Source organism: Ischnura elegans, chromosome 7, assembly GCF_921293095.1.
Source record: "Ischnura elegans chromosome 7, ioIscEleg1.1, whole genome shotgun sequence".
Lineage (NCBI taxonomy): Eukaryota > Metazoa > Arthropoda > Insecta > Odonata > Coenagrionidae > Ischnura > Ischnura elegans.
Window position 1 is genome coordinate 90,725,502 of NC_060252.1, and position 26,260 is coordinate 90,751,761.

Below are 26,260 nucleotides of genomic sequence, written 5' to 3' on the forward strand. Positions count from 1 at the left end.
GAAGAGGAATGTGAAATTCAAAAGGATGATATTGTAGCTTCAACTTTTAGATCTAAGCCGCAATAAAGAAAATACGAACGAATGCAGCAAATGGAATTCGAGTTTTTTCCAGTAGATTCTATGTAAATTTCAGGAGAAAGACATTAACCCACCTTACATAGGCATATGGGAAATGTTCACAACAGGAAACATACAAAGGGACTTCTAAATGAGCATCATCAGAATTCCTGCAGCTAGTCCATCGGGAGGACCTACGATTCTATCATCATTCCTTTTCCAAAAAAAGGAGAGAGCTAAATAAAGAAGAAAGGAGAGAGGAAAGGAGTGACACAAGAGTGTTATGACCCCCGTAATTAGAAATTACTCCATGAGAAAACCATCAATGAAATCAAAGAAAAAGCTTCAGGAGTGATAATCTATAGTGAAACAATCAGTGATTTTCCAATTCAATAGCTGCTGCAGCAGAGAAAGAGAGGGGCAGAGAAATTTTAAATATATCTGGAAAAGACTATGACCCAGCATTGAGGATGTATGAGGATGCATTGAGGATGCAAAAATTGCATAGAAAACACAGGTGTGCAGTGTGAGAAAATAGGTAAGGACCAATCTGAAATCAGGAAACCATTAACTTAAGGGGGTGAAAGAGTTCTGATCCACGGGTAGCCGAGAGACCAGCAATGGAAGAATCAGAAGGAAGTTGTTAGTAAAATAGCACAAGCGAAGAGAGCATTCCTCAAAAAGAGGAATCCCCCAACAGCAGGGAATATAAACGTTAAAGTTGAAGCGTTGAAGAAGTTTTTATCGAGTCCAAAAGCCTTTCCTAGGTTTTGCTTAGTTTTTAAACTAATATAGTCCTAATATTCAAGCATGTACCGCGTCTTCAAAACGAGTTCTACCAATTTAGCATTTTTTTCCTTTTTTCTTCCGAAGAAATCTATGTTTTTGCTTAATCATTTTATTTTTAAGGCCGCATTTGTTTCTAGCTTTTATGGAAAACATTTCCCGAAAATAAATCACTCTCATACACGCATGCACTCTTTTTGTCATAAAATTGTTTGGTATGTACAAATTTGTAATGGGTATAAAAAAATTAAAAAGCGGTAAAAAAATTAATGTATGCAGCATCTAGAGTCCTAAGGGGTTACAAAGAGCAATAATGTAAAATAGGAATAAGGGGATAGTGGAAATTATCAATTGTAATACTACCTCTTTTAAACTCTGAAAATAAAACTTTTATACTAATTTCCTTAATTTTCACAGCCAGGAATTTACCGATTTTTATACTACACCTTATAAACTCTTAAAAATAAAACCAATGATTCTTTCCTTAATTATCACAGCGTACACAAAAATAGGGTTTCATTCTAATCCAAAGTTTCGCCTCAAATGAACTTAAAAAGCCACTAATGGGCTCTGCCTGTGCAATCGGGGGCGTGTGGAAGAGAGCACAAAAGAGTTTGCACATTTTTACCCGACCCGAGTAAATAATGATATCGATTGCGAAAAATGAAATTCCCGCAGCGGCAGAGCAGGAGCAGCACACCACGGCCGGAGTGAGCAGGAGCTGGGCCCTCCTCCCTCCCCCGGTCGACCACTCGCATCTCTGCTCAGCTGGAAAAAGCACTTACGCCGCGCATTTATGCCTCGAATGCACCCAACCACGCTCCTCCTCTCCCTCGACTACGACTCCTGCGGGAAGTGGGGAAGGACGACGGCGAAGGATTTTCGATCCAAAAACTCACGCTCCCGAAGCGCGCTTCGACCGACCGATATTTCCAAATGTCGAAGGATCAGTACTTGCTTCATGAAGGATACTAGTCGCGCCAAATAGCCCACCCTTACTTTGACATGTATTGCCCTACACAGCGTAGTCATTCAAATTGTTTTTACGAAGTGATACTATTGGTAAAGATGGATCGATCGATGGTATTGATAATGGATGGAACATGCTGCGAATCACCTCCTATTCTCCGTCCCACATTGAACTTCTTAGCATTCCTTAGCCCAGTAAAGGGAGAATTCACTTGGAGGGAGAATACTAAACACCGTTTCTTCCGAGTATATATTTCTATGGGTATAAACTCCTATTTTTATAATAAACTGTTTACGCCCGCCGCGCCGGGGGCAACTCCAACTCCCGCTAGCCTTGCGGTTCAATTCTCGTTAGAGCCTATTTCATATATTTGCTTCTCATTGATCTTATTCTCTTCATCTCCCTTCCCAGCTTACCAAACATAGTTCTCTCCAACAAAGCTTTAAATAACCATCCCCACCAACCTTACCATCCAAACCTTGTCTCTCTCAGCTTTCTAATTTCTAAGGTGAATTATGTCTGCCAGGTAACGTATCATACATATATTGAGTTAAAATTTTTCTTCGGTATTTTTCATTTAGAGAGACATTAAGAATCCATGTTAATCATATCTCTTTGGAATCAAATCAATCCTAACTTGGAAAATCAGGTCAGGCAAGAACTGAATCAGCTCCTACTTCACTGAATCCTATCTTTTCAGAACCGGGTCAAGTCTAATAAAAAACAAATAACCACTGATAAGGGCTAAGCCAGATATGTAATAAGGCAGATATAAAAAATCAGATAATCAGTAATATGCCATAAAATAAGAAAATTAAGTAAAGGAAATGAAGTAATATCACAGCTAATGGCAACAGAGGTATACTAAAATATTAAATGTGCATCAACTGAGTATCACATTCGATTACTTCCCTGCAGTAGGTATAGTCATGGAGTTGGCCACACAGCAGCACAAAATATATTGCGATAAATTTACTACTTCAATTTGCTATCCAATTAACTTTTATAGCCGCAGCTAATGGCCGAGTTTATAGTTATTCAAGATAGAATAGCAACATAGTGGCAGTCAAATGAGGGCCGAGAGATAACATTTTCCTGTCATGAATTGTAAAATCAGATTCGATATGAATTTTCCCTAGGACTACCGTGAAAATCCCCACGGAAATAGTTACCGAGGCAATAAAATCCACCCCAACGTTGGACTCCTTTCAGCTATATCCGTGTGCCGATTCCGTTCCACTGTGAGTCGTCGAATTTTTGCCAAGCCAACGGTCTCATCAAAGAACAGGATTGGGTGGGGGTGGGCTGAGCGGAATTCAGGAGTGGTAGAGGGGGGAGGGCAACATGGCCGCCCCCCGCACCCAAGCTCACCACTCAGGTTCAATTTCCGGAGCCAGAGGGAGCGAGGCATCAGGACGGGAATTTCCGAAGGAATATTCGGTAATGAATGACGAGGAAACCTGGAGAGGGGATACCTATCAGTCGCCGAGGAGGGAACCCAATCAACGCATTTATACCAAGATGAACAAAGTCAGCAGAGAGAGGCTCCAATAGGCAACATCTTGATACACAAAGAGCCTCACTTGAGAGACTCAATAATATAAGCACGGAACAAATGTTTGATAATTTATTATATCTGTGACAAGAAAAAGGCATTTTTACTTTAAGGGGTAAATATGATTCCAAGCTTTTTTATTTGGGATCATTCATGTTTTTTGACGAATTTATGATGATGATTTTATTTATTTTTCATCCTTCATTGATATTTTCAATATATAACTAGTATCAAGATCCTCACAAATTTCAGTGGTACTAGTATATTCGTCGATACAAAAGTACACAAGATGAGATATTTTACTAGAGGAATACATGTAGGGAATGGGTGGGTATTGGAATGAAAATAAATTCAGTAATGGAAAAAATTATGGCCAAAACGTTATGCCATTAGAACTAGCACTCAAACGCTAACTTGCACTTTATTTCCGCCCCTATCATTTATTCATTAAAGCTCGGAATCAACGATTAATTAATCAAAACATAGGTAAATTTTAAGGTGAGATTCAATTATAACTCTGGATAAATATCACCCTAAAATCAATCACGAGTCCTCATCTAAAGCAATTATCAAAAATGGAAGAAGTTATCCTTCACAATGAAGGATAAGGTCGCTTTGTGAATACCGCCAGACCCAGAGGAATTGAACTTTTAAATCGTTCAAAAATGAACGACATAACCTAGGCAACAAGGAATCAAAAGTACGGCAAGTTGCTATAAAGAATCCTAAATTCATAAATATCCACGAATGTGTGCCAAAACAAAGAAATCTCAATGTATGAATCAGCTAGCTTGCCAGAAATGGCGCGACTAAGATTATAATCCTCTAAATCTAAAAAAAGAATCCGGGATTAGAGTAGATTTAGCGGCCACGATGGAAGATAAAAGGTAATCGCCTATTTTTTTTCTCTCAGGATATAAACTGCCAACAAGCGTGTCCGCGAAACAAACCCTAAAATACTGGCTTTTTGCACAGATTTTCCATCAATGACATTCTAACTAATGTCTATAGTCGCTGTTTCTTAGTTGTTAGTCGCTCGGTTAAAGATTATTTTTTAACATAATAGTAATACCTAAACTGAGAGGTGAGGATTACCAAAAACCCGAAATCAACTCTAAACCTTGATCACGGGACATGTATGGCTCGCAAATATTGAAAAAATCACCTAAAATAGCGTAAACATTAAGCACACCGATGAGCCCATCGATGTATTTTCGAGTAAAAATAAAAACTGCAAAATAAATAATACAAAAAAGATAATTTCCAGTACTTCATGGTGCAATATGTTCATTCATGTGTACACAACATTAGTTTTTTTACGGAAATAACAATTCTTATTCCAGTACCCACAAAAGCCAACACTAGCTGGCATGATAAGGAGTCGAACATCGCCAATCCATTATAGCTTTAAGGTTTACTTGCTTTGAGCACGTGCTACAACTCTCAGCTGACTGGCGTCACCCTGAAAATGAGTATACAAGGTTTTTTCGTCGAGCTATGAAAAAAGCTTTAAAAAAGTCAGAGCAGAGAGACATCAGTACCGTGATTTCTGGAGTAATGATGATTTTCTTAACAAGAGTCAATTATCATCGCATACGAAAAATAATTTACAAATAATAAATTAGCACATTTTAAAACATTTCAATATGAAATCTGGAAAGATTTCTTAAAAAACACATTTATATCATTAAACTCCATATTTTTATACCAATAGGTATATTTTGATGGGAGAAACTACTTATTTTATCATCAGGGAACGCCTATTCATTATAATACCTCACTGAAATTGAGTCGCATATTTTCCATGTAATATATAAATTTACGTGAAAACAGTAGTTAAAACTTCAATTCCCAATTACTTGGCTTAATTAAGTACCTACTCCATTTAACAATCCTCTACTTCCTGAATGGGATTTGACCAAAATATATCCGAATTATTAGCATATATGCCTATATTTGTTTCAAAAACAATATTATAATTAACTCGGTTTTAAGGAATGTATATTTTACGCGGTATGGTTAGAATAACACAATTCTACTTCATCGATCCAGGGTTCAGCAATTATGCATACTACCATATTTCTTGGTAGCGGTACGTGGATATCGAAAATTTAGTCGACCCGGTAAAATAAAGTTCAATTTATTTTTTATGTATTTATTACTATGTAATGGAACAGGATTGTTGCGAATTTAAATTCACGCTTTGCATGTGAAAATATGGAATTATCACATCTCTGGGCTGAGATGAAAAGCTTTCTACCAGATAGATGAGACAAGTGAGAATCTTTAACGATTGAGACGGGTATACCTCTGGAAATCAGTCAGGAAAGGGCAACGGATAATATAAAGCAAACAAGTTCTTCATTTTTTGCCTGAAAGAACGCTTTACACCTACTGTCTTCCACGAAACTTCAAAAAATTCATTTTAAGTCCTATAGCATATATTTTTAGCAGCCATGCATTTTCACATTTCTATCGGAAATAAAAGTCTGCATGGTTAATAATTCAACACGCTTGTGAAATAAATTAAAGGCTTAGATTTAGATTATCAAAGATGACTGCATGAAAGCACAGAAAAGAAAAAATACCCATTAAGCTGATCGTTGATGGCCATAATTGGCAATAAGTATAAAAACAGCTAAAAAATAACATCCATATTGAATAAGACTTTATTTATCTAAGATTATGTAGTAAAAATAACTTTTTCCCAAAAAATGACTTATGTTCTACATGGATAAAATAATTGCTTCTTAGGAATAAATTAATTACGCAGAACATGAACTTTAATGACTGATTTTAAATTAGACTTGACTTACTGTAATTAAATGCACAAAATATGAAAAAAATTAAAATAAGCTTGATGAAATTCTACTGGTAATGATATTTAATTAATGTAATTAAATTATACACATATGCAATAAGAAAGTATCTATACCTATGGTAGAGGCGGAGACGTATTTTTCCAGGAACCAAGTGCAAGAGCTCAACAGTTTCAGAAATTGAAGACCTATTCACGAGGTTTGCATGTCATGAAACAGACCCTCCCGGAAGATAAGTACGCTTCAAATTAACCAATATTCTGTACCATTACAGTTTTCGTTACTAATTACAGTAGTGATTATATTTGATACGGTTTGTAATAAGATATAGTGACGCACCATGGGGAGATAATTAAGACGACTATTTTTTATAATGTAACTATTATCATCGAAAAAAGTTGGAATATAGCGTAGCAATTCAGTAAGAGTAGTCGGAAAGACGCGAGATACGCCCATGAGGGCTTGGGGATTCAAAATAAACAGTTATACAAAACAATAGAGATATTAGAAAGCAGGTATACAAATGCACACGATAGCATAAAAATGCTAAGCGCTGAGAGAGTACCTCATCAGTTAATTAAAATATAAAATCGTGGAAATATTAGAGGAGTTTATAAATATGATCAAAAATTTCGATTGTTTTCCCAAAGGTTTTAATAATAAACAGGGAAAGACGCAAAGCGTTCCACAGTCCAAGCTAAGAATCGGTTTGTTTGGATAAAAAAATCTACGGATATTACATATGGATAGAAATGGTAATCTGAGACTATTTAATTTTATGATTATGAGTTTTCGTCGGTGGAAAATTTTCATCCAAGTTTCCCCAATATTTTATTTCGGTAGACAAATACGTATGTGCTTAACCGTGTAATTCGCAGAAATATTCACGCAAAGTGGGTCATCATTTGTAACTCTACATCTGATGATCCATTCTCAAGTCTTCGTGGGGAAATGACGCAGTTCAGGTATGCAGGGCATCGGTACTACGCCTACGCCGCTATGAGAGATCCATGAATAGAACAGTGACGTCACTAGATGGTGATGCGCGACTTAGGCGATACATTTCGCCGCGAAACTTCAAGGGCCGACCAAGAATCGAAACGGTAAAACCGTGGCACAAGAAATGTTTTAGAATAATAGGCTCAATTTTGAACTAAATTTATTCAAAAAGCTTTTATTCGGCCATTTATTCTGCCCAGAAGATTTATTCACCCATGAAAACTTTTCTCGAATGATTTCCCGGGCACTGGTGCAAGTGGCCATATAACCACCGCTGTTGTAAACAGCTCATCTTCTACAACTGATTATATTCGAATACAAAGATGTAGTAGTTTTCTCTTGTTGGAGAAACTATATCTTTCTTGTCAGAAAGTTGTGAAAACATTCATTGAAACTAATTGACATTATTGTTTAATGCTAGCACATATTTAGAGGAACCTATTGTGTAATCACATCCTGATTTGGCTTTACCACCATAAAAATTAGGTTTTTTCACTGGAAATAATAAGCATTTACTATTTCCGATTACACCGCGTATCGTAGCTTCGATATTAACACGAATTCCTCTTTACATCGCGTTTGGTAGTAGGAATGCGGTCAACTTTTTCTTATCACACAGATTTACTCGCAAATAATTTTGCGTTATCATATTCACATTATCTCGCCAAGTCACTTTGTGGATCATGAAGTACCTTTGTGGACACAAGCTTGAAAGAAAGGACACATTACTCAGGCTCTAGACTCATTTTTCAATTTCATCCCTCAAAATGCCAAATTGACATCTGCCGTCACGAAAAAGTCTACCCTGATGCAACGCAACTGGTTCAATTTACAGAGTTGAGGCTGAAATAATAAAATTTTAACTGGTTTTTTGTTACCAAAATCAGTCTTTTCAGCCGCCTTTTTTCCATCATATTTTTATTTCGGCACAAGACACCGATGGCATGTCTGCGAAAATATTAAACTCGGACATATTCTCCCGATGATGGCTTCACGAAAGTCATCATTTTATGCATAGTAGATGTACAGGGTAGATTTTTCCTAAGACAGGTTCCTGCTGAACTCCTTCAAACTTCTCAATTTTTAGGCCCACATTTTCATCTCTTGGCAACCTCTTTTTTCCCCTTTAATTCGTCAACATATAAAACTTTTCTTCTTTCTTTCTTTCTTGAGTATCCTCTCAATTTTCCTCCTTTATTGCACACAGGAGGCAATCAGGCCTCATGATATGTCCAACTAACATACTTTGATTTTCTCCTTCTTATGGCAAGCATGATTGATCTTTTCTCGTCAGTCATTTCAAAACTTATTGAATTCAACCGATTCAGGCTGAATATAGTGGAATTTTGACATATTGAAATGTATAAGTGCAACTACCTTTCATTTCTTTCAAAATTTGTTCATTCCTCTCATTTTCTGTCCATCTCACTCTCATCATCCATTTCCACAACCACATTTTAAAACTTTCCACATCATTCACTTCTTCTTTTTTGCAGGTCCAAGTCACCGATCCACAGAACACCACGGTCCACACGAAGCTTTTGGAAAATCTCTTCCTTAGGGTGATAAGTACTTTACTGGAGAGGGTGTGCTTTGCAGAGGGTGACTAATCACCAGCATGTAACATGCAAGGGAACCCTCACATGCAAACCAAGCGGTCATAAAAGTATGTCAAATGATGGCAAAAATTACTTGCACAATCATGCAGAGGTAAAACTTGTGTAAGTTTAGTAATTCGAGGAGCTTTTTCATTTGTCAAATGCTTTTTTCCCATTGATATTCTACTTTTGACTTCCTGAAAAAAAGTTTCCATACATATTTCAAATAATACATATATTTCCTCCTCCAACCCTCACCCCTCTTGAGCCGTCTTCTTTAGCTTTTAAATGTAAAGGTTGAACAAGAGTGGTGACAAGCAGCAGCCTTGACTCACTCCCATTCCAGTGCTTATTTTCTCTGGTTTCTCATCTTCTAATTTCATTATAGTTCTTCCCAATGTAGAGCTCTTTTACAAATCTTATATCCTTCCAATCAATTCTAATATTTCCAATATTTTCATCAGTAAGCTCCATTGAATATAGAAAAAAGCTTTTTCCCGATTTAAAAAACAAATATACAATGATCTGTTTGTTTCCATTAATCTTCCTGCAAAGGCATCAAATTCAATCGATTTTTCCCTTCCCATCTCTAAAACTAAACTGGCCATTGATAACATTCTCTCCAATCCTCTTATCGATCATTTTTTATACTATTAGTGATTTACATTGATCAATATTTAATAATACCTTATCTGAATTTGCGCTACATGGCAGAATTTTTCCCACCAAATGGTGTATTCTGATTTCCCTTGGCATTGCAGCCGTTAGCTGTCACTTAATTTTGCATATTTCATTGGACTGACGATCCATTTTTACATATCAACATACAAATAATATCCTGCGAGCCACCTCTAGTGTGCTTTGCAGAGGGTGACTAATCACCAGCATGTAGCATGCAAGGGGACCCTCACATGCAAACCAAGCGGTCATAAAAGTATGTCAAATGATGGCAAAAATTACTTGCACGATCATGCAAAGGTAAAACTTGTGTAAGTTTAGTACTTCGAGGAAAGGATGGCATTATAAATATCCGTACGTCGTTATCTATTTCCTTTATTTTCTTATCGTGATAACGTCTAACGAAGGTACGAAGGTAAACGAGCGATATTTTCATCTCGTCTGAGGAAAAATCATTTCCGAGATTACTAAGTAAATTGAGCCTATACGCTTCCTACGTTCTTGTAAAGATTCCCATTCCAACTCGTCTAACATATTGGAAACGCTGCACTTTTTATCGCAACGAGTCATCACGAATCTGGCCGCCCTGCGCTGTACTCTATTGATTTCAGATATCAGCCCACCTTCATCAGGGTCCCACACGCTAGCGGCATACTCCAAGTGAGGCTAAGTGAGTTAGGTAGCTTTTCTCCATCAACTTTCTATGGCAATTGCCGAGAATTCATTTCACAAATCACAGCTTTTGGTTGGCTTTCTAGTATACTTCGCGTATGTGTTTACCCTCATAGAGCCCTATTAACGGTGTCCCCTAGGTAAATTATACGAACTCGGCATCCAAAAGTTGGATCCCGTTAGTGTTTCACGTATTCTTGAAGAGATATTTTACAATATATACTAGTTCCCTCAGTAACCAAATACATGCACTTCTTGTATCCGATTTCTAGCATTTACATGAACCAAGTAAGCGTAGTTTTGAGTCTCATCCATCAATCAGACAAGTGTTGGGAAAATAGCAATGTAGTTTAAAACTTTTGACCAAGAAAATATTTTAACAATTATTTTGTTTCTGACCAATAAATCCAGCATAGAAAAATTAAAGAAAGTTAGCTATCGCAGCGCTCTATTTTTAAATCCAATACTATTGCAGTTAATACTAGAAAAACCATCATACCCTTTTTATGACTTCCAATACAAATGTGAAATCTTAGTAACTCAATAAAAGATATATTCACAATAAGGTACTTCTATCATTTATGTGATCATATTTATGACAATTTTAGAAGATTAGTACTGATATTTATATTAGGTGTAATACCATACATTATATTATATGTAGCGTTAGATTACTAAAATAACTTTCCTTGACACAAAATTTATTCTTAGGGCGAAAAAAACTAAAAAGATCGAAGTCCATTGAGAAATGTCATTGCGTTCTGCCCTGGTCTATCCAAACGATAGAGGAAAATCCGCAATGAAGAAAGCCATTCCTATGGGCAGGAATTCAAAATAAACCCCTCAATGACAAGCAGATATCTCCAACTTATTATCTAAGCTGAATATCTTAGGAAACTTGAAGCGTCAATGAAATCTCACTTTAAAACTCTACAGCAGTTTTACAATAATAATTAAAGTGAAACTGAAACGTAATGAAGTGAAGCAAACAATATGGGGAACAAATCAAATTTTCTAAGCGATCAGTTTCCAAATTTCATCGGTGCCTACTTGGCCTATGCAAGAAAGTTTTACCAAGGTGGGAGGCTTTTCGTTTGCATTTACTATGTTAACCCTTTCTAACCCAGACTAAGGCGTGAAAATTTTCAACTCATTCAAAATAATTGTGGCAGGTATTTTTTGGCCATTAAAATTTAAAGCACAATAGAACACGTAGTATAAATATTTCCTAGATAGAGCTGAAAATGCATAAATTTTTGAGTTACTTAGAAGCAACATTGGGTTGTAATGGGTTACCAGTGCTTATGTTTGCGTCGCAACGTTTCCGAGCAATATGTTCCACGGTACCTTAACACTTTCAGTGCCGGTTGCTAATTTAAAAGCCGTTCTAAAAAATCCGGCCATTTTTGCTAAATTCATATATTTTTTAAGACATTAGCAGCAAAACTATATTTATTACGAAGAGTATTTTAATGAAATTCAACAATGCTCTAATTTATGAATGAGTGGAATAGAAATGTTTGCTTATTTTTTAATATGTCATGTAACAATGAAAACTTGATTTTGAAAAATAAAAAAATGGAGACAATTGATCTATAACCATTAGACGCATTAAAATGCTTTATGGTATTACTTGATTCAAGGAAATCGCAAAAATTGTTTTGCCTGTCATATTACGTCCTTGAAACTTTCAGAAAGATTACCAGGTCGTAATATTCTGTCGATGGCTCGTATAGTGACCAAACCCTCACAATCTTGATGCAAGGCGTTCGCTAAAAGGGCGATTATCCTATTATCAATTATGAGCAAGGTACTCACGTCCCAGATGTCGATGAAGGTGCGCTGATCCGCAGGTCCGGCCGGAGGCCCTCGGGACGTCTCCGCCGTGGAGGCCGCCGCGGCCTCCTCCTCCTCCTGCAGAACCAGGTCCGCACCTTTGTTCTCCACACCTCCCACTCCGCCCCCGTTCCCACCCCCGTTCCCGCCTCCACGCCTCCTCCCGCTCCCCGACTTCCGCTCCATCTGGTGAAGGTGATGATGGTGGACCTCTGCCGGTCCCTCGATGAGCTTCACCCTGTCTCCACTGTTCTCCTCCGCCTCCACCTCCGCACCGGCTACCGCCGCAGTTTTCGCCTCCTCCTTCTGTGACGGCTGCTGGTCGGTGTTCCTCACGCTATCCCTCCGCTGCTGCTGGCCTTGGGTACTGGACGTCGCGGAGTGGTAGCTGCTTGACGCCTCGCTGATGCGCTCGATTCCCGACCCTTTGGAAGCAGTACTGCTGCTACTGGGAGATACGAGCTCCTTGCGGGCAAGAGGCCCGGGAGCCCCAAGGTCCAGCCTCCCGGGCGGCCCCCGCTGGTGTCGCCCCAGCAGCCCGGCCTCCGATTCCCACACCCTACCCGTCGCCGAGGGCACTCCCCTCCATGCGGACTCGCTGCCCCACTCCGAGCGCCACTCCTTCGCGATGGCCTTGCCTCCGACCTTCGAAGCCTTGGGACCCTTGTGGGCCAGCACGTCGCTCCCCGCGCTGCTCCACCGCTTGTCCCACTCGGGGTCCTCCGATGCTGCCGATGCCGGAGCCGTCGACGACTCGTCCTCGTCCGCTTCATCCCGCTTCGCAGGCTGCGGCGCCGCCTGGCTCCAGGTAGCGCTGCGAGCTCTGCTGCCAGCCGGGGCAGCCTCAGCCGTCGTGTCCGAGATGACTGAGCCCTTACGGCTGGAAGGGTCCCTTGGCGGGACGTCCGAGTGCCCGTTCCGACCCGAGTTCTTGGGCAAGCCCTCTATGGAACCCGCTTGCCTGCCCGCCTGCCCGACACCGTGGCCGCTCAAGTTGGGGCTACTGGTCCTCTGTTTCTCTTTAGCCCTCTCGGCGGCTGGCAGGACGGCCTCCGACCTCGACATCTCCTTTGGCCTTCCTCCTGTCGACTGCTGCGCCGTCGTAGTAGTACACGTGGGCACCCTATGGGTGCTGACAACCGAAGCCTGGGTCGTGGGCGTCTGCACTTTGATGTTGGGGCTGCTTGTCACTTGTTTGTCACCGCCCGCTTCGCTACCACTGGCGACAGGAAGGGTGGTCTGCAATACGGCGGGCAAAACCATCTCCGACTTGGAGTACTGCTGCCTCAGGTCCTTACGATCGCCCGCTCTGACTAGTATGGCCTCTTGTCGGGCCTCCTGTAGTTTCTGAACGATAGTCTTGTGCTCGGTGGGCGTCCTGGACGATGAGCCGTTGGGTGTCACAGAGGTGGTGGGAGAAGGTAATCCCTCCATACGGACGGAAGATGAAGGAGGGGTTCCGGCCTGCCCCCCGTTGCCCCTTTGGACGGAAGACCGACCCTCTTCTTTGCCTTCACCGCTCTTGCCTTTCTTCGGGTCGGCCGAGAAAGTCGCAGCCTTCTTCCCGTTGATCGACTTCTCCCTTGCGACTTCTCCGTGGGTTTTTGCTTTCCCTTCTTGACGATCGACACCATTTTGAGGTTTCTGACCACCATTTCGCTCACCCAAAAATTTTGTGTCGTTTGTTCTTGTATCGACTATTTTCGGACTTTTCCCCTCCGATATCTCTTTAGGCACTGCCTTGGGCTCTGCTTTTTTCAAGTCAGTGGGTGTAGTTTTGCTATAGTCTTCCCTTTGGTTAAAAGTGCCGCCTATCGTCGGGCCTATAGGTGATGTCGCCACTGGTGAATGTTTTTCTGATTCCGGACTCGGAGATTTTTCCTTTTTAGGGATTCCTGCACTTTCTAAATCTTTTTTTACTTCCTGCACGCCAGAAACCGCTGGCTTTGCCTGCTTTGTCTTTGGCAAAGCAACATCTGACTTCGACGAAGAAGCTTTTCCTGAAGCAGGTCCTCCTAGTTTTTTTTCCGAAGATGATTTCTCGCTCTTTGAATCACTTAGTGGTAGACTTGTCGGTTTTGCCGGCTGTGTGCTGAGAACTGGCTTAATTTCTCCCACATTTTCGCCATGTGCTTTATCCTTTAACTTTTCTACCTTCTCATTCTCACTGCTCGAATTTGGAGACGAAATTTTTTCCGCATGTGATTTCGCCTCGACTTTTTTCTCCGCACTTGAAACCTGGGATGGCGATTTACTCACTTCATTGTCCTTTTTAGAAGCAAGCTTAGAACTTTCTGACTTAGATGCTACATCTACTCCTTGAAGCGACCTCGTTGGACCTTCCTCTGACTCTTTTGATGGTCCATGTGTACCTGACACTATATCTCCCTGACTTAGGTCCTTAGGATCTTCCACTGATTTTTTTGATATTGTTTTTTTGCCTTTCTCAGGAGACATTTTCTTCTTTGAGGCGTCCTGAATTCCATGAGTCGAGGCACTGATGGATACCCCACTTAATCCTTCAGTCTTTTTACTACTTTGATCACCGGTGTCTGCGTTAGACTTTGATATCATGGGCTTTTCGAGAACCTTAGATTTTACAATGGCATGGTCTGGCGATTTTTCAACAGAGGGAGTAACAGTTGCTTTCGTTGCTGGCTCTTTAGTTTTCAACCCTGCAGCTCCCGTGATTGTGTCCACCTTCGGAGAGGGAATCGATTTTTCGTCAGTCGGGGATCTCCTCTTCGAAGTTTCTTGAGCATTCACGGCTACCGAGCCAGCCACAGCGCTGCTCTTGGAGCCGGTTATTGATTCCGGCTTAGAAGAGACGGATCTCCCACCGTTCGGAGACTTCTCCTTGATCGACTTCGGTTCTACTTTTTGAGTCGAAGTTGCTTGTATAGTTCCTTTGTCATCCTTTGCTTTACCACCAGAATCTACCGCGGTTGCCTTTGATCCCGGTCTTTCACTTGTCGGAGATTTCTTCTTCGTGGCGATGGTAGGCTGATTTGTCGAAGAAGAAGCAGCACTCGTTTTTTCAGGCTCCTTCGCTTTACGATCGAGGGGACGGTGAGACGTTTCTGCCTTCACAGGTGCCTTCTTTTCACCCGTCGGAGATTTTCTCTTAGACGTATCCAGAACCTTCATTTGGGCGTCGCTGGCGTCATCTTTCTTCCCGCCATTCTTCGCCTTTCCGTCGGCGAGAGATGACGCAGGTTGAGATTTCGAAGACAAGGTTTTGTCGCTTGTAGGAGATCTCTCCTTTGTGGTTTCTCGAGACTTCTGCGAGGCACCAGTTTTAACATCTGCATCTTTAGCTTTCGTGGACGTGACTACCGGAGTCGAAACAGTACTCGTACGACTGGATGTATCGACTGGAGACTTTTTCACTGCCGATGCATTCGGACCCACTGCGGTACTCACTTCAGTCTTCTTACCCTGGCCACCCTCCTTGGCCTTTTCTTGAGCATCCCCCCTCTCGGCCATTTTCTTGGCACCTCCTTTGGTCTCGGCCTCCGGGGTCTTTTGCCGCTGCTCCGGCTTCGTCTGACCCTTCGCTTCCTCCATGGCCAAGACTTTCGGGTCTCCGGGTCTCGTCTCGCTGAGGGACGGTCCCCCCGGATCGCCCCAAGGAACCGCCGGAGCGCTTCCGTTCGCTTTGACTACCGCCGGCTTCGACTTGGAAGGCGTCGTGCCCCCCTGGTCTCCGCCGCCTCCCGCCTCCCCGCTCATCCGGGTCGCAGTCCCTCCCGATGATCCGCCTGCCCCAGGCGTCGTCACCGCCCCGGGCGCCTGCCCCCCAGCCCCGGGACGATCTCCAGCAGCATCCGAATCGAGTCCAGGCCTCGAGCCTCCGGTTGGCGACCGTCCGCCGCCCCCTTCGCCTTGACCTTGAGCCTTCAGCGCCCCCCCTCTCTTCTTCAGCGCCTCCTCTGCTCCATCCTCGTTCCTCGCCCCACCGCCCCCACCCCTCCGCCTCCCCCTTGACCCCTCAATCTCTCCTCCCCGTTACGACACCCTCCCACTCTGCCCCACTCTCCCACCCCTCAATCTCTTCCTTCTTCTCCCCTCACCTAAACACCACCCTTCTCACACCACTGTCCACCCTCGGCTTTATTTGCTTCGCGAGAACTGCTCCAATAAATGTATCCGAGAGAGTGTATAATGGCCCCACTTCCGCGCTCAATATATCCTCTCGCAATATTCTTTTTCCGTCTCTGGCGCCGAGGTGTGAATTCTTGCAATCGTCACGGTCACTGATCCTCCTTTCCTCCGCCACCTCCGAAATGACACTCCGCTTAAATATCCCCGAGCACTCTAGAGAGGAGTGGCACACACAACTACGTGGAGAGAGCACGAAAGGCAGCCGCCCACAGAGCCCGGTCCCTTTGTCTTCCCCTTCCACTCCCTCTCTTCCTAATCACCCTCCTTCGCCTCCTCTCGGGCAGTTTTCAAACAAGAGCGCCGGAGGAAGGAAGGAAGGAAGAGATTGTCGTGAAAGTGGAGCACCACACCGATATCTAAAAGGGGTGGAATGGGAGAGGGGGACCTTTAATGGGGGCAGAGCACTTTAAAGAGTAGGGAGGCTGTGGTGCTTAATCGGCATCGGCCGCACCGCCCCCGCCTCGAAAAAATGCACTTTCCGCTCCGAATTGAAGCCTTATATGCCGGGGACCACTCGAGGCTTGAAGAGCGCCTTCTCGGAATGGAGCACAGCTTCCCTTCCTTTTTCGGAGGAAAGAAAAATGCCCGAAGCGGAGAGGAAGTCTTCTTCTCCCAACTCTCGTTCCAGTTAGTGTGTATTTATAAATGTATTTCGGCTTGTTTTCCAAGAAGAAGGAGACGGATTATTTTGAAGGAACTGAATTTTCCAAAGCGGACGATTTTTCGATAAATCAAGAAAGTACGGCCGAACTGTTGATCCTTCTTTATTGCGATATTTTTTAGCTTGTTTTTTCCCTAAAATCTTTTTTCTGCGGTCTAATTTCCTTCGAGTCGCATTTGAATGCACGAGCTGAATGAAAACAAAGGGACCGCTCGATCGCTCCTCCGCTTCGGGATGATATCGGCCGCCCCGGAGGTGGAGTGGAAGCACACCTCGATGCAAATTGTAAGGGTGGGGGGTTTGGGAGGGTGGCCGCGGAGGTGAAGGTGGGGGGGGACAAGGACGGGCGGTTGCACTGGAAGCGAGCGGGGAGAATAGGCTCACACGAGGGGTTGGCGGCGGCGTCACACACGAACTAATGAGAAATTGATCGGCATAGGTCAAGGTCGCAGGGTTGCTCCAGAAAGGGATGGAAGACGAGATATGGAGGGGTGGAGGGAAGGATTCTGCCCCACCGATCGTCGGGAGGGGAACGAAGAATGGGTCGGGGGATGAAGACGTGTGGAGAGAGATGAGGATATAATCCGACGCGAGAGGCAGCGGAGATGACGGGCCGTCAACACCAACGGATCGCTGCCGGGCGAGTCAACACTTCTTCTGCACGAACGCACAAAGGAGTCACGGCGTGTATAAACCAGGGTCCGAGTGTGATGATGCACCCGAGATTGTCGCCTCTGTCTCCCGCGAGAGGGGGGGATGGGGTAATGAGAGCACGCGTGCCAAGGTCGTCGCACGGGAGGAACCCGCCCCCCCGCTGAGGGAAAGGGTCACGCGCGAGTCGAGGAAAGGGTCACGGAATTAGGGTGCCAAGGGAGTAGCGATCAAGTGGGAGGCGTCGCCGCCCCTGACAGTGGGTTGCTCCAGCCTCACCTCCGCGCACCGAGCATCCCTCTATCTCCGTGCCGACACTTCCCTCTCACACGCCAACTACCCCCTCGCACGACTCGCCCTTCACACACGCGTGCTCGAGAACGGACTCTCAGAAGCAGTCCTAGTGCGGTGCACCAGCGGGACTGTCCGCACTCCGGTCTCTCGAAATTCTCGAGTGACACTTTTCGCCCGCTCTCTTCGGGGCGGCGCTGTCTCGATATTTCCTCGCAGGTGGCAGCGGGGGTGGAGAGAGAGAGAGAAGGCGGCCCCTCGTGGGCGGAGTCTCGCTCGGGATGAAGGAGCGCGGGAGCCGGAAAACGGAGTCTGCCTCTCCGCCGCTCAGCCGTCTGTGACCCCTCGTGTGGCCCGCACTTGTGCCCTCGAAGACGGCCGCGCCGCGGGGTGGAGACGGCGCGAACCAGGAGAGCGCCGCGGCGCCGCCGACCGAAAGCGGCGCGAGACGGCACGGCGGAGCAGATTCGGGGGAAAACTCTCTTTCTGCTGGGCCAGCGTGCGTGGCCCCATTCGCGCGAAGGCACGCAGAGGGAGCGCTCCCTTCGAAGGGGAAATACACGTGTCACTCCGTTGGGACGTAATGTCAGTTTTATCCAGCACATTTCGCAGCAAATTCAAATGCTAAATGAATTCTCTTTCTGCTTCGCGGGCTGGACCCACGTGCGTGGCACCAATACCGCTAAGACACGCGGAGTGAGCACTTCATGCGAAGAGGAAATACAACACGTGTTACCCCGCTGCAGGGGCGCAGCTATAAATTAAGGTGCAACTAATACCGGTGTGTGTGGGGGTATGGAATACCCACCAGGATAAGCGGTAGGTACGAGATTAATAAATTGCGAAATTTTAAGATAAATGGTTCAAAATTGTGAGTTTTACGGCTTTCTGAGGGATATTTTATTAATCATTACACTATTTTATTAGTAATATCAATTCAATTAAGTAAAATGGATTAACTTAAAAATTTCTCGTAGCTCTGGGCGGGGTTTTATCGCCAAAAAACCCCCCTCGCTGCGCCACTGCCCCGCTGGGCAGTGATATCAGTTTTATCCATCACTTTTCACAGCAAATTCACATGTTACATGAACTGACATGCTTTCCGAAAAGGCAGTACTTACTCGAGTGCACAGAGTTTTTTTTTCAATAAAATCCTGAGAAGGGAGCACTCCCTCCGAAGGGGAAATACACGTGTGACAATTTTCGGTCATAATATCAGTTTTATCCAGTGCTTTTCGCAGTGAAGTCGAATGTATAATAAACTAGCATGCATTCCGGTAGGACGGTATTTACTCGAGTGCGCTGCTCTTATTTTTGTCTATAAACTCAAAGGAAAATAAATATTCTTGAGACACTCGAATGTGCAGACCTGCGATGCCGCTGCTTAGTATGTTTATAAAATATATGACATAAAACAAATCAATGGCATATGTGAATACCAATTTAAATATGGAATGGCTTCTTTCAAAATTATCTTATAGCCTTGAAATTTTCAGAGTTAAAGTCTTGATCAAAGTTTTGTTAATAATCAGTCGTTTAAAAAAATTCTTGTATCTTCAAAAGTTGAAACCTGAGGAACTAGCAATAAGTCATATTTAATGGTCAGGGGACATTTTTTGAGGATTTCTACATTCCCTGAAAGTTTTGAGGCGATACAAAAATATGAAACAAAAGATACTTCAGGAATGTAGACCGATTGAACAGGAGTTATGCGTCCTCTTAATCTACGGCACTGAGCAAAATTCTTGAATTATATGAAGCCAAAAAATATATGGATTAAGCCAGTAAGTTTGACGACAAAACAAAATTATTTGAACTTCGCCATAACGAATCATTCATGTTATCTCTGGCGTACTACCACATCTAATCATAATAGAAATAGTACCCAATGATAAAATCTACACCTGGTACATCTATATTGAAGTGAGTGCCTTGCGTTCCAATACAATCAGGCAGTACGAGTTTTGACTGAAAATTTAGTGTAAGTCATGAAAAGAGAGGTGTATCCAAAGGCAAGGGCCAATATTTTTTAATTAAATAAAACATTTATTAGAGCCGTCCTTAAAATGGGCTTCAAGAGCCATGCGAGGTTACAACTAAAGATGAATGACCCATCTTTCATTATGCAGTATTTAATCAGCGCATTAGTTAGCAATACTAGGATTGTTTTGACACAGCTATCCACTAAATTCTATATTATCTAATCCTTCCAGGCGTACATATTTCATTTCCTTCGCATGCTAAACACGTCATCATTATATATCGTTCGAGACCTTCCTATGCCAACTTTCCCGTCCATTTTTCTTTCGATGGCTATTTCGATGGCTGATGGATGACTGTCAAATAATCATGTCTAATTATGGGGCCAAGTAAGTTATCTTTATTTAATAGCGCAGATCAAAAAATCACTGAACCATTGTGATTCAAAAAGAGGAGTTAAGAAATTTGGACTAATAGTCGCAGTCAACAGCCGTTTGTTTTCGGCTATCGCGATAAATTACCTCTTGATATAATACTAGCCGCACTGGAGGGTATAGGCCGTGAAGAAAATTGTGAATTTATGATTCACAACTATAAATATTAAATAATCCACTATGCACTACTTGAGAAGATAGGAGTTCACGTCTCCGGGACAGTAATAGATTTAATAGCTTCAAAAGTAAATTTATACATGTTACGAAGTAACTGAAAAAATAATCAATCAATACGTCTGCAAAAGAATTCAATTAGCTCATGACGTTGGACCACTAAACCAAAAATGAATATTTTAACGAACTTTTCTACCTCCGAGTGCAATCTACTCTAAAAAGACTATTATTTTGCAACCAAGAATTGCTCGTTATTCCCGCAGTCAGATGCAGTTGCTCAATAAAACGTGGTTAAAATAGATAAGTTAGCCGTCTTTACAAAAACAGGGACATAATATTTCCATACGAATGAAACGGGAACAATCACCTCAAAGATAATCTCGCAAAACTCACTCCAATAGCCAATAGAAGGAAAGCGGGTAGATTACAGCGAAGTGAATGGAAAAAAGGATTTAAGGTTCATTTTTCAGAGGATATATGAAATAAAAGTAACTAATGATGGATAAATATAAAAAAAGGGATCAAAATGAGCTGGAGACTAAATCCATTCCTCCAGCCAAGTCGATAAGGATGTATGAGACATGAAAGAAATCGCCCCAAAGGAGAAGAGATATCATTTGATGCTAACATCATCGCAAGCGTAGATGGAAGGAGTTAGCATAGCAATAAATATGCTATAACAATCTGTTTCTGTTAATAAATTTGATTCTGCTCCAAAGGCTATAACATTTTATCACTATAATGTAATACTATATAATCATAATTCATTAGAATGAGATCTTAGAAAATAGGTAAATTTATAAGGTAAGGCCTTCAAAACTATACGCTCTTTTTTGCTAAGAATCAAATAATTAAGTAATGCTGCTGATTTTAGTGAAGCTTTCATCTGAATTCAATCTGAATTCTGTAAAATAAAACGTAAAGATAAGTGTTTGTCAATTATTCTCCTACCTCAGCACCTAGATAATATTCATACTTTTACTTAAGTAATATTTGTCACATTAAGATTTTTCTTGTCATATGAGCCTACAGCTCTGCCACTTTCTTCTAATTACCGCATGAATATATTTTACGAGGTTAATCAATCGTGGGTCAAAACTGATGAAGAGAAGAGTTTTTTACCCTCAAATTTCACCACTTTCATATTGCTTGCAGATATATGTTTAATGAAGAGTGTTTCTCGCGAAAACTGTGCATGAATTATGAATTCATAAATATTCCGATAGTATATTCTACTTTTTTAAACCAGTTTTCCTCCTACACTTCTGTATAAATGGAAAAAAAATCTTTACTCACGTCCAGTGGCGCAGCGAGGGGGAGGTTTTGGGGGATAAAACCCCACCAGAGCTCAGAGAAATTTTTTAGTTTAATCCATTTTACTTAATTAGATTAATATTACTTATAGAATAGTGTTAAGATTAATGAAATATCCCTCAGAAGGCCGTAAAACTCACCATTTTGAACCATTTATCTTAAAAATTTTCTGGGGGAGGGCCCCGCACCTCCAGCTTCCCCTGGCAGGTATTCCATACCCCCTAACTCCCCAGTTTTAGTTGTGCCTAAAACCCCCCCTAGCCTTCATTCCTAGCTGCCCCCCTGCTCACGTCAATCCGTACCTTTCATACTCAAGTTACTTACTTACCTACTACAAGTCACTACCCACTAAAAGTCTTATATTTTAACTACCCACTAAAAGACTTTTAGTGGGTAGTTAAAAAAAGGGGTTCAGGGTTCAGAGGGTTGAGTCGGAAAGATTATTACATGCTAAATAAGGACTACTGTCCAAAACTGGATCAGCTGGAAGGTTAGCATGACGAGTCTGATAGTAGGACGAGAATTGGTGGCATTGCATACGCCGGCCCGGGATCACTTCATGCGAATTCATGAACCAAGTCGCGAGAAGAAACGGGATACGTTATTTTAAGCGTCAAATCACTTAGCAAGAACTAAAAGTAGCTGTTAAATAGGGGGAGAAACACGATGCAGTACGAAAATTACAACCTCGCGTGCACTACTAGTGGCTGCATACCGAGAGGATAACTGAAATAGCGTTTCGCCCACTCAGTACATATCCTTGCGTGGCTGCGCACGGATACCCTATTCCTGTCCTTCTGGTGCACCAGACGAACGAGGCCACATTTTAATAGCAAATTCACTTTAATTGTTTTTATCGCGTAACTCTACAGGAACATTTAGATCTTTATCTTTAAAAAAACATTTTTTACTTTCACCTTTTCGATGATTTTCATTACTTCACATAATTTATGCTGAAAGGTGAGAAATAAAATCACTGTATTACTTTTTAGGATGATTTATACTTTTTAATTGAATAGTTTGATGAAGTTATACAACTCTCACACAATTTTGAGGTAACGTTGATAATCTGATACAAAAAGTAGAGGATTTTGTTACCTATAAAGTTGTTACCTAGAAAGTATCATACATCGAGGGTTCATTCACATATTCTTTAACCACGAATAATTCAAGATTATTCAGGAATCAATTAAGACATGGCAATATTCGAAATTCTCGAGAAAGTAACTTTTATCCTTGTAATGTCCGCATATTCGGGGTTTTACAGCACTTTATGGAGTTTCACCTCCAGTGCACATCGTCCCTCCTCCGAAGTCACCTCCTACCTTAATTTGCTGCCTAAAGCATTAAAGAACCCAACAACATTGACATATGAGGGAGGACTCCTAGAGAAAGTGATCTGTAGGGTCAAGCCGGTAACTTCATAGGTTGAGGTAAAGAGACGTCTTTTCTATTATGACGTTTTCAAATATTTTCAAGTCCTATTACGAACATTTTCACTGCCGTGCATTTATCCTTTTTTATTGGGAAAAAGAGCACGATAACATTTCGATGACTTACATCACATATCGGAAATAAATTAGAATGTTAGCTTTGGGTATTCGTAGCTGATTATTGAATTTTTACAGATAATAATTGTATCCCACCGAGCTGATATTTAATGGATATAATGAGGAATAATTATAATGAAACCCCTAGATAAGGAAAGGATTTTACTTAGCCTTAAGAAAATTTTTGAAGAATCGGTTGGAAAATTTATGCAATTTTGAAAGAGAATTTTTTTTTAATGAAAATTTTAAACTTTCTAATTTATTCACGGAACATAATAGGGTAATATTTCTCTTTAACCTCCGTCATTTCTTTTGTTCTTTCCACTTCTGCCACCACGGAGCGTTTCGCCACTATTTGGAAACTCCTCTGTTCATTACAGTAGCGAGATAACATTTTTGAGCTACTGCTACGGCAGTCCACTTCGACATGTAAGCGAGTCGCAAGGTCGGCACTTGGTTCAACTGCAATTGAGGACAACAATAAGGCATATTGTCGGCGGTTTCCAAGGTTTGTATATGATAGGTGTGGGGTACGCTCCGGAGGAAATGAGAAAAAAACAAGGAAGCAATTACATATCGCTATTGAATAACATAGGGAACACTTTAGTACGGCAATCGGTGTATTGAATGAGACATAAAGTCGTGGTCCCTTTGTTAAGAGCAGGCAACCTCCGACGTCTGATCCTCTCATCTCCATCATTCCTTCCCTACTCAACTCCCTTCCTTACGGCGAAAATGGCTTAAAACATTGACCGACTCTCCTTCATTCCTATGCAAAGAAGAGGAAAAGAAGAAATTTCTCATAATCCTACCTACCCATCCATGAACTCACCGAATAAAAATTGTCGAGATATTCAATTAAGCTACACAGTATCATGAATTCCTCCACTTGAAATGTATCCATGAATGTCTCCATATTCAGTTGAAGAATAATTTTCCATTACTCTGGGAGAAAAACTGAAAATATCTGGAACCGTTGAGTCTTTGACAACTGATCTAAGGCTTTCGAGTTCATATCCCGGGCAAATCCTTTGGACGCCCACTAGAAAAATTCCCGCGGAGCGAAATGACTCAGCGAAAGTAACTGACCATGAATGAAATCGCCTGCGACTTAGCCTGGGAAGAGCTCTACGCTACCTATCCAATATTAGAGTTAAAGCAATGAGTGACAGTATCAACTTCAAATCCACTTTGTGTGAAAAAAATTTAAAGGGAAGAATTTGAAAATCTAGATTCTCACTACTTGGGCGGATATTCATGGATAATCATTAAACTCGGGCGCAACTGGAGGAAACCCCGATAAACGCACCTTTTACTGCCTCTATTAACCTTCTACTCACCAAGCTAGGGAAGCCTCCACAAGGAAAGAAGCCTTCAATTTTAGCAATAAAAGAAGTACTTTACATGACTTGGGTCCTTTACCAAAAATATTGAATATTTCATCTTCGTCACCAGAAGCGGAGACACTTCACAACCGCAAAGTCGCGCCATCAATACCAATATTTGCGCTCGTGCTTCTATTGATGACGTCAATGTCATGTCGTTTGTACTCAAATTTCTATTGATGACGTCAAGGGTCTCGGTATCAAGAGAAGCTAAAATCTTTGGCAATTTCGCAAAGGGCCTTGGCCCATGGATGAAGAAAATGACAATTACATCATTGTGCGGATTAAGTTCCTCGACTCGGATCTCAGTTCGAATGCATTTGGGGACGTCACTGAGGAGGCGTCCAAGGTCTGCACCCACGAGAGAGAGGAAAGGGGGAGGGGATATTCGTCCTCTCGAGTGGAAGCCGCCTTCTTCCTCCAGCTGTACCAACATTGGAGACCACCTGGGCGTCCCCAGCCCCATTTGAATTCCACGACACACACATAGACGATTCCCACCCATCCCCACCCCACTACACCCTCCCTCGCTCCCCACCCCCGCGCCAACTGATCAATAAATGCTTAGAGGCCTCTCCCACCACCCTCATCTCTCCACGTCGGGTGGCAAAGGAATGGGACGCAAAAAAAAGGAGGGATGCGAGGAATGCCTCCCTTATACATTTTGCGAGTGTGGTCCATGTGTCAGGGACACCCCCTGCTGGTCCCGTAAGCGAGCCCCCTGTTTTGAACGTCCAACCGGCAGCTTGGTGACCTAGTAGACTATGGCATTTGGTGGATGATGGAAGGGTTCAACTCCCGGTTGAAAGGCGTGTTTCGGATCTTTTAAGAATAAAGGCATGTTAGCTCCATTTTAAGTAATTTTATTTTAAATTTCATTCAATTAAATAAATATAAATAAATTCAATACATTTCAATTTGATTCGGCTAAAAAAAACAAAAAGCGAAGCAGATGAGAATGTCGCGGGGTATAAGTGCAGGAGAGAAGTGCCCTAGTATGAGGACAGCAAGAGAGAGAGAGAACACGAGCGCTCAGCGAGGTAACTTGGCACGTGCGCTAACAAGTTGCGCAGTAGAAAGAATTTCCCTTGCGGCATGTGCCGGGACTAAAATTTACGCAAGGCGCATATTAGAACCGAAAATCCGCTACAAGGCGTATTAAATGGAAGCGACCTTTCTGTGAACTAATGAGTGAAGTTGAAAGTGGACGGGATACACGAAACCGTGATTTCCCTATGGCTGCATCAAAACCAGTACATTCGGACATTTCGTTAAAAAAAATGTTCATCGTATACTCATTCGCATAACTATATCAGCACTAAGTACAAGGGTGGTCCATGTGTCAGGACCACCCCCTGGTGGCCCCAGTACTCGCATAGTAGGCCCCCATTTTGAACGTCCAACCGGAAGCATGGTAGACTATTGGACTATGTCACTTGGTCGATTACGGAAGTGTTTGGCTCCCGGTAGTAACGCGTATGAAATGAAGGAGACCTTATGAGGGACTTTGATACACGCAGTAATTATTTCCCTATGGCTGCATCCAAACCAGTTGACCACTTCATAAAAAAATACAACGCATCCTCATTAGCATACCTAAATAAACACTGATTACTTTAATTACAATTTCATTTTTACTTGTTCTCGTCACTAGAGTTGAACAATTGACAGTGTATTTCTCTAAGA

The 26,260-nt window shown here is 42.2% G+C and overlaps 2 protein-coding genes across 2 annotated transcripts in view; both read right to left on the minus strand.

Annotated features, from left to right (window-relative positions):
- LOC124163041 (sodium- and chloride-dependent glycine transporter 1-like) overlaps window positions 1-13,035 on the minus strand; it is a 158,359-nt gene extending 145,324 nt beyond the window's left edge. The window contains exon 1 of the mRNA XM_046539824.1: window positions 11,953-13,035. Within this exon, the coding sequence (XP_046395780.1) occupies window positions 11,953-13,035 (1,083 nt within the window). The remainder of the gene's footprint in view (window positions 1-11,952) is intronic.
- A 58-nt stretch (window positions 13,036-13,093) lies between these two features.
- Window positions 13,094-18,250, minus strand: LOC124163042 (muscle M-line assembly protein unc-89-like). The gene is made up of 3 exons (XM_046539826.1): window positions 18,098-18,250; window positions 13,162-15,966; window positions 13,094-13,102 (listed from the first exon to the last, which is right to left on the minus strand). Exons 1-3 carry the CDS (start codon window positions 18,248-18,250, stop codon window positions 13,094-13,096), a joined length of 2,967 nt encoding a protein of 988 aa, XP_046395782.1.
- Window positions 18,251-26,260: the final 8,010 nt, after the last annotated feature.

Excerpts from the sequence above, each read along its gene's own strand:
- LOC124163042 (XM_046539826.1), bottom strand. The coding sequence starts at position 18,250 with ATGGGGCCACGCACGCTGGCCCAGCAGAAAGAGAGTTTTCCCCCGAAT. Across the intron at positions 15,967-18,097 it reads GGCCGTCTTCGAGGGCACAA|ATTGAGGGGTCAAGGGGGAG; the intron begins GTGCGGGCCACA and ends CGGGGAGGAGAG.